Here is a 12692-nt window from a genome sequence, read left to right as displayed (position 1 = left end):
TGCAAACTCATTTCACATGAGGAGAGATTGAGTAGGTTGGACTTGTACTCATTGGAATAAAGAAGAATAAGACAACATTATTGAAAAAGACAAGATTCTTTACACACTTGACAAGGGAGACATGGAAAGGTTGTTTCCCCTGCTGGCGAATCTAAGACCAGAGGGCATAATCTCAGAATAAAGATGAGGAGAAATTTCTTCTCTCACGCCATATTGAATCTGTGGAATTCTTTACTGAAGAGGACTACAGAGGCTTGGTCATTAAATATATTCAAGGCTGGAATAAACAAACTTTTAATGAGGAATTGAATCAAGATTGTGAAGAAAGGCAGAAAAGTGGAGTGGGTGATTATCAAATGAGCTGTGATTTTATGAAGAGACAGTGCAGACTTGATGGATTGAATGACCTACTTCAGCTCCTAGGACATACAGTTTCATGGTCCCTGGGCATGGCAGTGCATACATCCTTGTTTTATATTCTTTCAGTAGGATCACTGCTTCTTATTTCAACGTCTTCAATGAAAAATTGTCAAAGTGAAACAATTATAAGAAGCAATATTACAGGCTCTTTGCGTTCTCATGACTTTGCCGCCATTCAGGAGAATTATATAAACTGATTGTCAGCAATGAATCGGCTGCTCTTTTCACACCAACCTTATGCTTTGATGAAGGCTTCATTTTGCAGGGCAGGTGTATTTTACAAGTAAATAGAAACAGCAGGTGCTCATTGTTGGTTATGTTTTTTACAATCAGTGCAGGCAGGAACTCCATGGTGATATTTGCACTACTCAATCATGTTGCAACCAATCAACTTCAAACAGAACCACAGAGTTTGAGACAAAATGACCAATGTGATTGTAATCTCAATGCAGATAAGTCTAATTGTCAAAAATCTTCTCGCTATTTAAATGTGTATCACTTGATATATAAACAAAATTGACACATCTCCAAAACTCTGTATGTCATCTTAATATAGCTCCACTGCATCAAAAGCTCTCTCACAGATGTACTAAATAGTACAATGCCAATCAATCCAGAGGAAAATAATGTGGAAACAATAATTACTGTTGTGAATCTAAGTGGCTTACTCATAACTCATTAAAACAGTCTTGGAATATTTATTATTATTAGGTCTTCACTTTGCAAGCTCTGTGGATGGCTTTTAGATTGTCTTTATTTCAAAGTTTAGGATATCCTGAAGACTGCAGGGTTCCTGCAGTCAGCTAGCTACAGAGTACATTGATACCCAGGAATCTTCCATGTTAACCACATGATGGACCCAGTAAAGCTCAGCTCGGATGAGCAGATGATGTTGGGGATTTTATCCTCATACCTAATGTTGCAACCACCTCTCAGAACATGAAGATTGAATGTATCTGGTTGTAAGTGTGATGCTAGTATATTATTCACATTTCACACCAATAAATGAAAATGGAAGAACCACTGCATCGTAGACTTTGATCTTTGCGGTGAAAGAAACAGCATGCTTTTTCCAATGTCTGTGAGTCAGCTTGCCAAATGCTGAACTTGCTTGCTAGGTGATGGTTCATTTTTGTCATCCAGTGTCGTTGGAGGTGACATTCCCAAAATAGTGAAACATTTATACTAAATGAAGTGGTATATTGTGTATTGAGACTCTGAAATCCTGGAATACATGGCTATGGGCAAGTTATTGCAAGACCTCTGTCTTTCTTCAGACTTCTTGTCATGCCAAAGTGACCTGGGGCTAATACAAATTCAAGTGGAGAAGTTTCTATCTTTAAAATGTTTCAACACTTGAAGAGAACACTGTCAAGAGTCTTCAGGACAAGTGAGCATAGCACAGGACTAATGTCAAGAATGATCTATCATCTAAAAACAACAAATGATGGAGATAACAGCAGGTCAGGTGGCATCTATGGAGAGAGAGCAAGTCTGGATGACTCATTCTGTCATCTAATACTGACTTCTCATGTAGTGTTTGTAATGGTGATGCAATTGAAGTTTGGTCTCACATCAAACATGACGCAAAAGCAGCCTAGATTTTAAATCTGTCTTCTTGTTTTGCTGACCACTCACCTGTCAAAGTGACTGGAGAATCCATCATTGAGATATTATTAGAAGTGATGAATGTAGAACACAGATTTGCTCAAATTAGATAATGGGCATTGCAAATGTACATTATTGCTAATCTCTTGGAATGAAATGAAATACTTCCTATTTTGAGGGTCTGTATTTAGGTTGAGACTAGTTTACACTAGATTAACATCTTGTTTTCATTTTGATTTTATTATTAGTCTGAGTTTAATAAGCCTTTTATTTTATCTGGCTTTCCCAGAGATGTATTGCAGTAAAAATTGCCCCATCGCTTTTCAATTCCCTATTCTTTATCAACCTCACTATTTAGTGTATAACACACAAGCACAGACTCTCTTTTTGGGTAGGCATTACCTACTTCAAATTCTGCACTGAATTCTGGGTGAGTTCAGTAAAAATTTGGCTCGCTCATAATAGATGTTTTAGCAGAGACAGTGATAACCCAGCAATTGACGATTTGCCTGATGACAATTCGAATTAGGACTGTCCACTGATAATTGCACTCATCCATTAAAAAGGGCATTTTCTATACTGTCTCACCAGGCACATATCTGGAATACTTGCAGCATAGTCTCAACTGCTCCTGGTTTTTGTAACTGATGAACAGCAAAGAATGGAAGGAAAAGTGAATAAGGCTGTTTAACCCATATCACTTATGTTGAAATTGATTGATGCTCTTCAGTTCTGCCTCCTCAATCTCTAAACTCATACTGCTCAATGGACTGTATGTGACACTATGACTATGTAAAAAAACATTTTCTATTAAAACTTTATTCAACACGGTGGCTCAGTGGTTAGCACTGCTGCCTTACAGTGCCAGGGACCCAGGTTCAATTCTCGGGCAATTGTCTGTGTGAAGTTTGCACATTCTCCCTGTGTCTGCGTGGGTTTGCTCCGGTTTCCTCCCACAGTCCAAAGATGTGCAGGTTAGGTGAATTGGCCATGCTAAATTGCCCGTAGTGTAGGTGGATTAATCAGGGGTAAACGTAGGGGAATGGGTCTGGGTGGGTTGCTCTTCGGAGAGTTGGTGTGGACTTATTGGGCCAAAGGGCCTGTTTTCACACTGTAGGGAATCTAATCTAAACAAAAATGAATTAATATTTGGGGAAATTCACCTTCAATGGGAACGAAAAATGTCTGAGATTTCTTTGCTAGTTAAGATGCCAGTAATAGATTGAAAGTGGTAAATCAGGATTGTGTGTACACTCGCAACTACTTTATCAACAAAATTTACAAAAGAATGAAAATGAATCCCATTGCAGCCAGAAAGCAGCACTGTTCAGCCACTTTTGAATTCACATCTAACATTTGTCACAGCAACAAGCAAGTAACTACTTCCCCAGTGTAAATTCAGTTTGGATGCAAAGCATATCTTGTTCATCTCACTCTCTGTTAATCTTCCAATTTAATTGCACCAATACCATTATTTATTTCCACAGTCTCAATTAATGTTTATAATTCCTGTGCACTGCAATGACACAAAGTACATTCACTGATTATCTTCTCATTGTGTGATCATATTCCATTAACAGGTCAAGAAAAACTGAAACAAAAAGGAAGTTCACTTCATTCATTGGGAATAATTGTTGGAATGTCACTGACTCTGATTGTCTGTATACTTCTTTACTTTCTTCTGAGAAGATATTTTCCACGAAAAGGTATGCTCTTATCAACTAAGATCAAGCTCAGTTTTGTGGTGTTCATTCAGAACTTTGTCATCCACTAGACATCTGGAAAGAATGAAAATAATTTTGGTATTTATGTGGTTGTTATTGTCATATTTACCTCAGGATGTTTGCTCAAGATTTGCAAGCATTTTCTTGGCATTTGTTTTTCTTGTAAAGCTGTTCTGATGGTTCTGAGTAAATGTATTCCTGGACTCAGAGATCAGGTCAGGAAGTAGCCAGTATTTTTACTACGTTAGCTTATTTCACCTAGAGTGGTGGTTGGGTGTAAAAAAAATTATTTCAGTTCTTTGAGTGAAGTGGGAGAGAAACAAAACCAAAAAAGGGTTTATTGCTTCTTGCTGGAAAGTGTAAGTTGGGTCAAAGCAGAATCAAACTAGGCAATGATCCATTCCTTAATCAGATAGCTTTCATTATCTCGACTCAAACTTGAAGAATGAGAAAGTAGGTCAGGTACTGAAAGGCAGCTGGTGCACTGTTTACCATACACTAACACAAGACAGTGGCTTCAAGACAGGTGGGAAGGTATTTATTTCAAATTGTAAACTCAGTAAAGCGAAAATAGGCATGCTAGCAAAGATTTCCTGTCCAGTATGTTGTTACTTCTATTTGTAAGGCTGGTTGCAACTCATGTATAACTTCTGTAGTTTACAGTTGGCCGATGAGCTGTAAATCTATGTTGTAAGTAAAAAGTATATGTCATGGGAGATGTACTGAATAATTGGAGTTTATATAATTAATTATATAAATTCTTTTGTCCATTGTTTTGGTCAGTGCTGACGTACTCTGTATAGTATAATTTAATGTTTGGCCTTTCATTGAAGAAGTATCCAGAAGTTTGACGAACATTGCAGTTGCAAAAGTTCAGGCAATGTTAGATACGTTTTCAAAGGCTTTAAACTCAGTAGTAAGTTTTAAAATGCAATTTTAAAAATATTTTTCCAAATATTTGTAACATTTGGACTGTAGGAACACAACATCAGACATGTGGCTACAGAAGCCTGTCTCAAATATTGAAATTACCATTTGTTGATTTGGGTCTTTGTTCTTTGCTGAGTTCTGTGTTAATGGTTTAGATTTTTGTGGATATAACTGGCTCAGGATTGCCTAGTGTTCCACAAGATTTAACTTTATTCCACTTTTTATCATTAGATATTTTATTTGCCTTGAAGCCAATTAGATTCGAAAGTAATCCTGTCTATCTATCTCCAAGAAATCCATTTATTAGTTGGTGCTTAGTGTTATGGACCAGACCAAACTCTCTTCAAATATATCAAGGAGATAGCCGAGATCCTAACTTTTTCTTATTTAAAAGCAAATCTGAGGTGCTGTGTTCCAGATAAAATTTGCTTGGTTACACTACTCAGCTTTATTCTTTTATTCTTACACTATAGTTAAAATGTGAATCGGTTTAGCTCAGTTGGCTGGATTGTTGGTTTATAGCGCAGTGTAATGCCAACAGTGTGGGTTCAATTCCTGTCACCAGTTTGATGGTTACCTTGAAGGACTCTCCTTCTCAACCTCTTCCCTTGCCTGAGGTCTGGTGGCCCTAAGGTTAAACACCACCAGTCACTTCTCTCTAATGAGAGAGCAGCTCCCATGGTCTGGTAAGATTATGGTGATGCAACAAGTTAACTTTCAAACAAAAGAAGAATGGGTATAATTGTAATTCTGTTGGAAAATTTAGCAGAATAATAGGTTTTTTAACTACTAGATAGAAACTGTTCAAATATAGTAACATCCCATAAACACATCCTTGGCAAAGGTAAGTTCAGTAAAATAGATCTGTCTCACATGCAATTCTAGCAGCAGGAAAAGACCTCAAGTTGTAGCAAAGAAAGAGGGAGATGTAACATCTTTCACAATCAGTTTCCAAAAAACTCCAAGGACTACTGAAAGCTAAACTAAAACCCTTGTTCTGTGGGAGAATGACCCCACCCGTTCATGTTGCATTTATTGTTCCAACTTTTAAAAACTTCAAGCCTCGACAAGCTGGTACTTCATTGGATTGGAACAGATCACTCAGCACCTCTATCTTAACCTCTCTTCATACAGAAAAACAGGACAAAATACACCTCTTAAAGCCACAGTATTGTCACATTGGACAAAGGATTTGTGGAATTGTCAGCAATTGCTAAGTTGAACAATCACAAGTCATCACAAACTATATTGACATTCCCTGATTTTTTTTAAACTGCTTGAATACTTGAAGCATTCTTCACAAGAAAGAAAATATGTCTAAAATTCATCATTCAGAAATGTAGAATTTAAACAGATCATGCCAGATTTCACCATGACATATGCTTTATCACCACATTGGAAAGGACAATAGTGCAGCCATTCTGCAAGTGCATTGGAAGCAAATTGAATGGACAAGTTATGTTGTCAGTCCATTGGGGTATTTCTGATTTCCATTTGCTACTGCAGAGTTAAAGGTGGAACTGTGAACTATGTTACTGGAGGATCACACATGTATTCTTAGACTGAGAAGAGAGTGGTTCTGGACATTTGTCTGAAGTAGAGTGGTGTACATTTTATAGGTGTCTGTACAGAAAACTTGCTGTCAGTCAACAGAGGAATAGTTGCAGGTTGGGTTGCAATTCTATGATTCTCACATGATGTGAAGATGCCAATGTTGTACTGGGGTTGACAAAGTCACCTCACATGACACTAGGTTATAGTCCAGCAGGTTTATTTAAAATCACAAGCATCCAGTTCGCTGCTGCTTTGTCAGGTGAAGTGACTTCACTTGATGAAGAAGCAGTGCTCTGAAAGCTTGAAATTTAAATAAATTTGTTGGACTATAACCTGTTGTCGTATGAGTTCTGACTATGATTGTAATAGACTGGAGATGTTTCTGGGATTGTGGGAAACAGAGGTAGCAGAAGGGATTCTTTCAACAGAGCCCCTTAGCCACAAGGGTTTACTGAGAACATATTCTTATTGGCATCAAAGCCTGCCGTATACTGTATCTATAGCAGCTATACTTCACCATGGGTCTAGTCAATGAACTGTGCCACCTCCTCAAATTGTGTGGAAACCACCCAGCATGGTAATGCTACTGCTGACAATGTGCATTCAGGTCATCATAGCCCTCAGTTTCCAAACTGGAGGATCCTGCTACGCTGGGACAAATTATCAACTTTTCTTAGTTCATTGTGCATCACTGTGTCAAGGTCACTGAGGCCCTTTATATCACGAGAAATCAGAGACCACTTTTGGAATATTGCGTGCAACTCTGGTCTCCTTCCTATCAGAAAGATGTTGTGAAACTTGAAAGGGTTCGGAAAAGATTTAAAAGGATGTTGCCAGGGTTGGAGAATTTGAGCTAAAGGGAGAGGTTGAATAGGCTGGGGCTGTTTTCCCTGGAGTGTCGGAGGCTGAGGGGTGACCTTATAGAGGTTTATAAAATCATGAGGGGCATGGAAAGTATAAATAAACAAGGTCTTTTCCCTGAGGTGGGGGAGTCCAGGACTAGAGGGCATCGGTTTCGGGTGAGAGTGGAAAGATATAAAAGAGACCTAAGGGGCAACCTTTTCATGCAGAGGGTGGTACGTGTATAGAATGAGCTGCCAGAAGAGGTGGTGGAGACTAGTACAACTACAACATTTAAAAGGCATTTGGATGGATATGTGAATAGGAATGATTTGGAGGGATATGGGCTGGCTGTTGGCAAATGTGTCTAGATTAGGTTAGGATATCTGGTCGGCATGGATGAGTTGGACTGAAGGGTCTGTTTCTGTGCTGTACATCTCTATGACTCTGACTTTGCCAAGAGAGTGGGTTTCCCAATGTTGCAGAAACTCAGTGACTACCCATTCATTGGTATATTAGTACCAGCTCTCAATACAGCAACCAGAAAGGTTCTGTTGCATTAATATGTACTTGTTAATGAAATGGGTACAATGCTTATAACCAGGAGTTTGGCAGCCAACTCACAAGGAGGAGTAAAGGAAGGGAGATTTGGGACATTACAGTTTTAGACAGAATGACCACGAGCAACTCATTAGACTCAGGTTCACATGAAGAGATCCCGAAGTGCAAAGCAATGAGGTGAGATGGCGTAGTAGTGAAGCTTGTAAAGTGTATAAACGGGCCTGTCACTGCTCACTCATGAGAATCTTCTCTTGCTGTTCAACACTTGGCAAAAAGTGGGAGTTTTGGTTCTTCCTGCAAGGAATGTCCTTACTGTCAATCTCACATAATTCTAACAACTTCCTCAATAACATCATTCAATGTCTGAAAATGTTGGGTTCAATGTCTTCTTCACCAAAATCCTGAAATAAATATACAGCAAATTAACCTTTCCATACTAACTTTATTCAACAGTGTTGAGAATAATACGTATGGTGTGCAACTATTCATTATTGTACTTCCTCTCAGGGCCTGTCCGATAGCTTTTCCACCTGGTCTAGTTTTCCTCTACAATGCTAACCCAGGGACTGCAGTGTGGTGTATGGAAGGCTCCAATCTTTCAGTGGGGGAAACTCCAATCTTTCAGTAGCACTCAAGCAGCTTGCGCCCATGAGGGCATGGCTTTGGACTGCACCACTTTGGCAAGAGTGGCATTGGTAGGAGGATGAATGCTATCATGCTGAGGAAGAACAGTATGTTTATGAGAGTCCCTGCCATTCCATGGAATGGATCCTAAGCAGTTCCAGTCATCTGTTGTTCTCTCTCAGCATAGTAGCATTCATGTTTCTACCAGTGCCATGATTACTGGCGTTGTTGGAGATGCCACTTGGCATTTTGAGCATTGTTATCACATCCAGATGACAGCTGGCTGACTCCACAGGATGTTATGCTAAGCTTGCATGACATTGTGTAGAAATATCATGACTTGAATCTAAACGTCCAACTGCAGCACTGGGAAATTGGCTGGCTATTACATATGCTGAAATTGAAGCTGCGACAGTTACTGTCAGATGCTGAATCATGGCTGAATCAGCAAGTACTGTCAAAGATTGAGCCTTCACTTCCAATTCACTGGAAAGCCTGATCTCCATGTTCTGTGTAAAGCTTTGCCAAGTAGAGATGAACTCTTCCCTGGTTCTTGGCAGTGACAGTCAGCTCCTGGCAAGTCTGTCAATGCTCCAAGCCTTTCAGTCCATCAAAGTGTGCTCCACCAAAGTCCTTCAGTGTTTTGAAGGAGAGTTGTGTACATTCAGATCACACACTAATGATAGTGTGTTCCATCTCTTGGAGCTGATTGACACAGAAGATGTTGAATGTTGAATTTATTCTTTTGGTTATGATCAATGTGAAGATTGTCCTTGACTTCATATCGACTGACATCTGCCTGTAGATCCAACAGAGCAAGAGATTATTATCTGTGATCTCAGTTTTGTACTACATTTTAAAATCATAACTTTGAATTTTGACAGAAAGACATAGGAGCTAGGCTAGTGCACTTGTAAGCACAACCTACAATTCCTTTCCAATGGTCGTGATCAACCTGAACTACACAGTGTTTGCCAGGAAGGTATGCATGGAATTGTTGTATTCCAAATGTCAGTGCCAGAGTTTTTGATGTTGAAATCGTTTGCCTGTGAAGACTTTGGATCCAAATGCAATTGAATTTTTTTCCAACAACAGGCATACATCAAGCTCTTTCTGAGATATATCTACTCCCAGAATGGTAGGTTTACATGGGTTATATTTCCTGGAGTATTAATTTCCAAGATAAGAAAGCACCTTTCAAGGTTTAAAGATATGTTGGTGGCCATTCTAGCAGAAGGATTCTGAGAGGAAAGACTTTACATACAAAACCTGTATCCTTTGGTAATAGAAAGTTGAGGAAACTGTAACATCCCTGTGGGTTGCCTTTTACCTGAGGTGTAGGCATCTTCTGCACATTCTTAGTCATAATCGAGTCAAATCTGATACTGCTGGATGGTTATATGGAAGTGAAAAAATATTTGCTTTAGATTGTTGTTAACGTCAAAGCCATGTTTCTTTGCCACCTCCATGAGCTAATGGAGATTGCTGTTGTGCTTGTCTTTGTTCTTTCCTAGGATTGCAATGCCATTAGTAATACAGTGACAACCTGGGATATTCTCTATAATAATGTCCATGTGTTACTGAATGATAACCTTGCCCACAGACAGTCTGGACAGCAGTCATATAAAGCAATATATATAAAATTGTATCCAGAAACTGGTAAGTTCTTATGAATCAGATGAAAAGTTCAGCAACCATAAGCTGTTTTGCAACCAATTTGGAGAAGGACCTAACACTGGAGAATTTGGGGATGAACTCCTCAAAAGTGGAGATTTTAATGAAGACAAATTACAAGGTGAGATTTAGTTACATGGATCCAAACACTAATGTCTAGTAACAGTTTTAGCATAGAAATGATTCAGTTGCACCAAGTGATGGGGACTGACGTTACTAATAACATTATTGTGTTTCAGTGTATCGAGTTCTTTTTTAACATATATTTTTATTAAAAAGAAGAACTTTTTTCTTTTGAATGTTACAACAAATACGAAACCAAACAATTCAAAACAATATTAAAAAACAAAACCGCTAAATACATAAATAAATACTAATAACTGAGCTAAAAAAGGAAAATCTTAACAATAATAACAACAACCTTATCACAGCTCAACAAAACAAAGCAATAGCCCTCGATCATCAAGTGCATAAGTTTATACATATTCATATGTCCGTAGTCGCTCTCTCTGGACACCAAACCCATTACTTAGAATTGTCATGGCTACATAAAGGCTCTTATTAGTATGGTAGACAGATCTGTACCTAGGTAGTCCAAAAAAGGCTGCCACTTCTGATAGAAATTCTCAGTTTTATGGTGCGCCATTCTCATCAGGAAGTCCAAGGGGATATGCTCCATGACTAGCTTACACCAGCCCGCCAGTCCTGGGGGATTGTCCAACACCCACTCTAACAGAATGGTTTTACCAGCACAAAAAGTGAGGATACCGAAACGCTCTTTTTTGTGTGTATCTAATGAAAGAGAATTAACAAAGCCAAGAAGAAGAGATACTGGGTCCATCTCCACCTCCGTCCCCAGGGCCTTCTCTATTTCATCTACCACAGTGCTCCAGTATGCCCGCAGTCTGTGGCAGGACCAAAGATAATCAGTAAGCGTGCCCATGCTCACTTTACGCATAGGACACATTGGAGATGCTCCCGCTTTAAAGTTAGCAAGGCGGTCTGGGATCAGATGGACCCTGTGGAGAATCTTCAATTGCAAGGCATGAGTCCTGTTGCAAATTGAGATCCTTCTTGCATTTTTCCAGGTCTCCTCCCATATTTCAGAAGAGACCTGAACGTCCAGCTCCCTCTCCCATATCCTACAAAGCCATTACTCAAGGGACCTCTCCCAATAGGAGAGAGGTTGCTAACAGATAATGTACCCTTAGCACTCAACACCCTCTTCTCCATGTCAGACCGATAAGGATCAGTTAGAAGACTGATCTCTTTTTGTATGAAGTTTCTAATTTGAAAAAAATGAAAGAGGTCCTTACTGGGAAATTCATATTTGCGAGCCAACTGGTCAAAAGACATCAGTATGTCCCCTTGGAATGAGTCACCCAGACAAGACATGCCCCTAGCTGCCCATAGATTAAAACCAGAGTCTATCATCTCTGGCTGAAAGCCCAGTATACCAAATATGGGTGTCAAAATGATGTTTTGGCAATATTGCCCTCACCCTGGTGCATTGCCCTCCATGCTTTGACAGTATTGATGACTATTGGGCAATGGCAATATTCCTTAACTGTTCTCATTTTCTTAAGAACAGCAGACTAACAAGAGGGCATCTCACCTGAGATGCTTCAATGTCCAACCAAAGTGAGTAAGGGTCCACCTGGGCACAATTATTCATGTAAGATAGCAACGAGCTTAACTGATTGTTTTTGATACCCTATCAGGTATCAAATTGTAATTTAGTCAGTTTAATTAGGGGCCACTTATGATACCAGACAAAAGAACTAAACCAGCCGTTCAGTCTTCTAAATATTTGCTTAGTAAAAAGCAGAGAAAGCATTCGCATAATTTACAACAGGCAGAGCGGAATGTTCATTTTAATGAGAGCTATCCCACCGAACCAAGAGATCAGAAGCACCTCCCATCTATGAAGGTCCTGCTTGATTCTGTCGAATAAATGGCAAAATTGGCTTTAAATAGCCAATTGAAAAATGGGAGTAATAAATATGGTAAGAAGAGAAAGCCCTCATGTGACCATCTAAAGGGGAACTGAGATCAGCCTTCAGGATTAGGCAATCCCAGGAGACCACCCATGGGCATGGCCTCTGACCTGCAAAATTGATCTTATAACTCAAGAAGCCACCAAATAAGTCGATGCATTGTAGCAGATGTGGCACTGAAACTGTTGGATTTGATAAGAAGACAGGAACGTAGTCTGCATACAGTGCGATCTTATGTGACTTCATCCCCACTTCTGGAATGGTTATGTTGGGATCCCTGCATATTCCCTCTGCCAGCGGTTCGATTACCAATATGAAAACCAATGGTGACAAGGAACAGCCCTGTCGACAGCACCTACAAATATTAAAATTGCTTGACTGTACACCATTGGTGAGGACCGCAGCAATAGGATCAGTGTACAAAACCTCCACCCACCTGATGAAAGCCTCTCCCAGGTTAAACCGCTTCAAAGTGTGAAAAAGATATGGCCACTCAACCCCGTCAAATGCCTTTTCTGCATCCAAAGAGATCACCAATTCCTGTATTGATTGCTGTTGACACACTTGGATCACGTTAAGTAATCTCCTGATATTATCCTTCGATCTGTGACCTTTTATGAACCCCATCTGGTCCTTCTTAATAAAGGAGGGCAGTAGAGTTTCTAGCCTTAATGCCAGAGTCTTGAATAGAATTTTGAAGTCAAAATTCAGGAGTGAAATGGGCCTAGAGGAAGCACAATCCTCCAGGGCCTCTCCTTTT

At 39.5% G+C, this 12692-nt stretch overlaps 1 protein-coding gene across 2 annotated transcripts in view; it reads left to right on the top strand.

Moving 5' to 3' along the window:
* Nucleotides 1–12692, top strand: part of hepacam2 (HEPACAM family member 2) — a 101399-nt gene that overhangs the window by 52907 nt on the left and 35800 nt on the right. The window contains exon 5 of one of the 2 annotated variants that reach the window (XM_060825462.1): nucleotides 3609–3734. The exons of the other annotated variant lie outside the window; for it this stretch is intronic. Within the exon in view, the coding sequence (XP_060681445.1) occupies nucleotides 3609–3734 (126 nt within the window). The remainder of the gene's footprint in view (nucleotides 1–3608; nucleotides 3735–12692) is intronic. 2 annotated transcript variants of the gene reach the window in all.

The sequence above is a fragment of the Hemiscyllium ocellatum genome, chromosome 5, assembly GCF_020745735.1.
Source record: "Hemiscyllium ocellatum isolate sHemOce1 chromosome 5, sHemOce1.pat.X.cur, whole genome shotgun sequence".
NCBI lineage: Eukaryota > Metazoa > Chordata > Chondrichthyes > Orectolobiformes > Hemiscylliidae > Hemiscyllium > Hemiscyllium ocellatum.
This window is presented reverse-complemented; position numbering and strand designations above follow the sequence as displayed.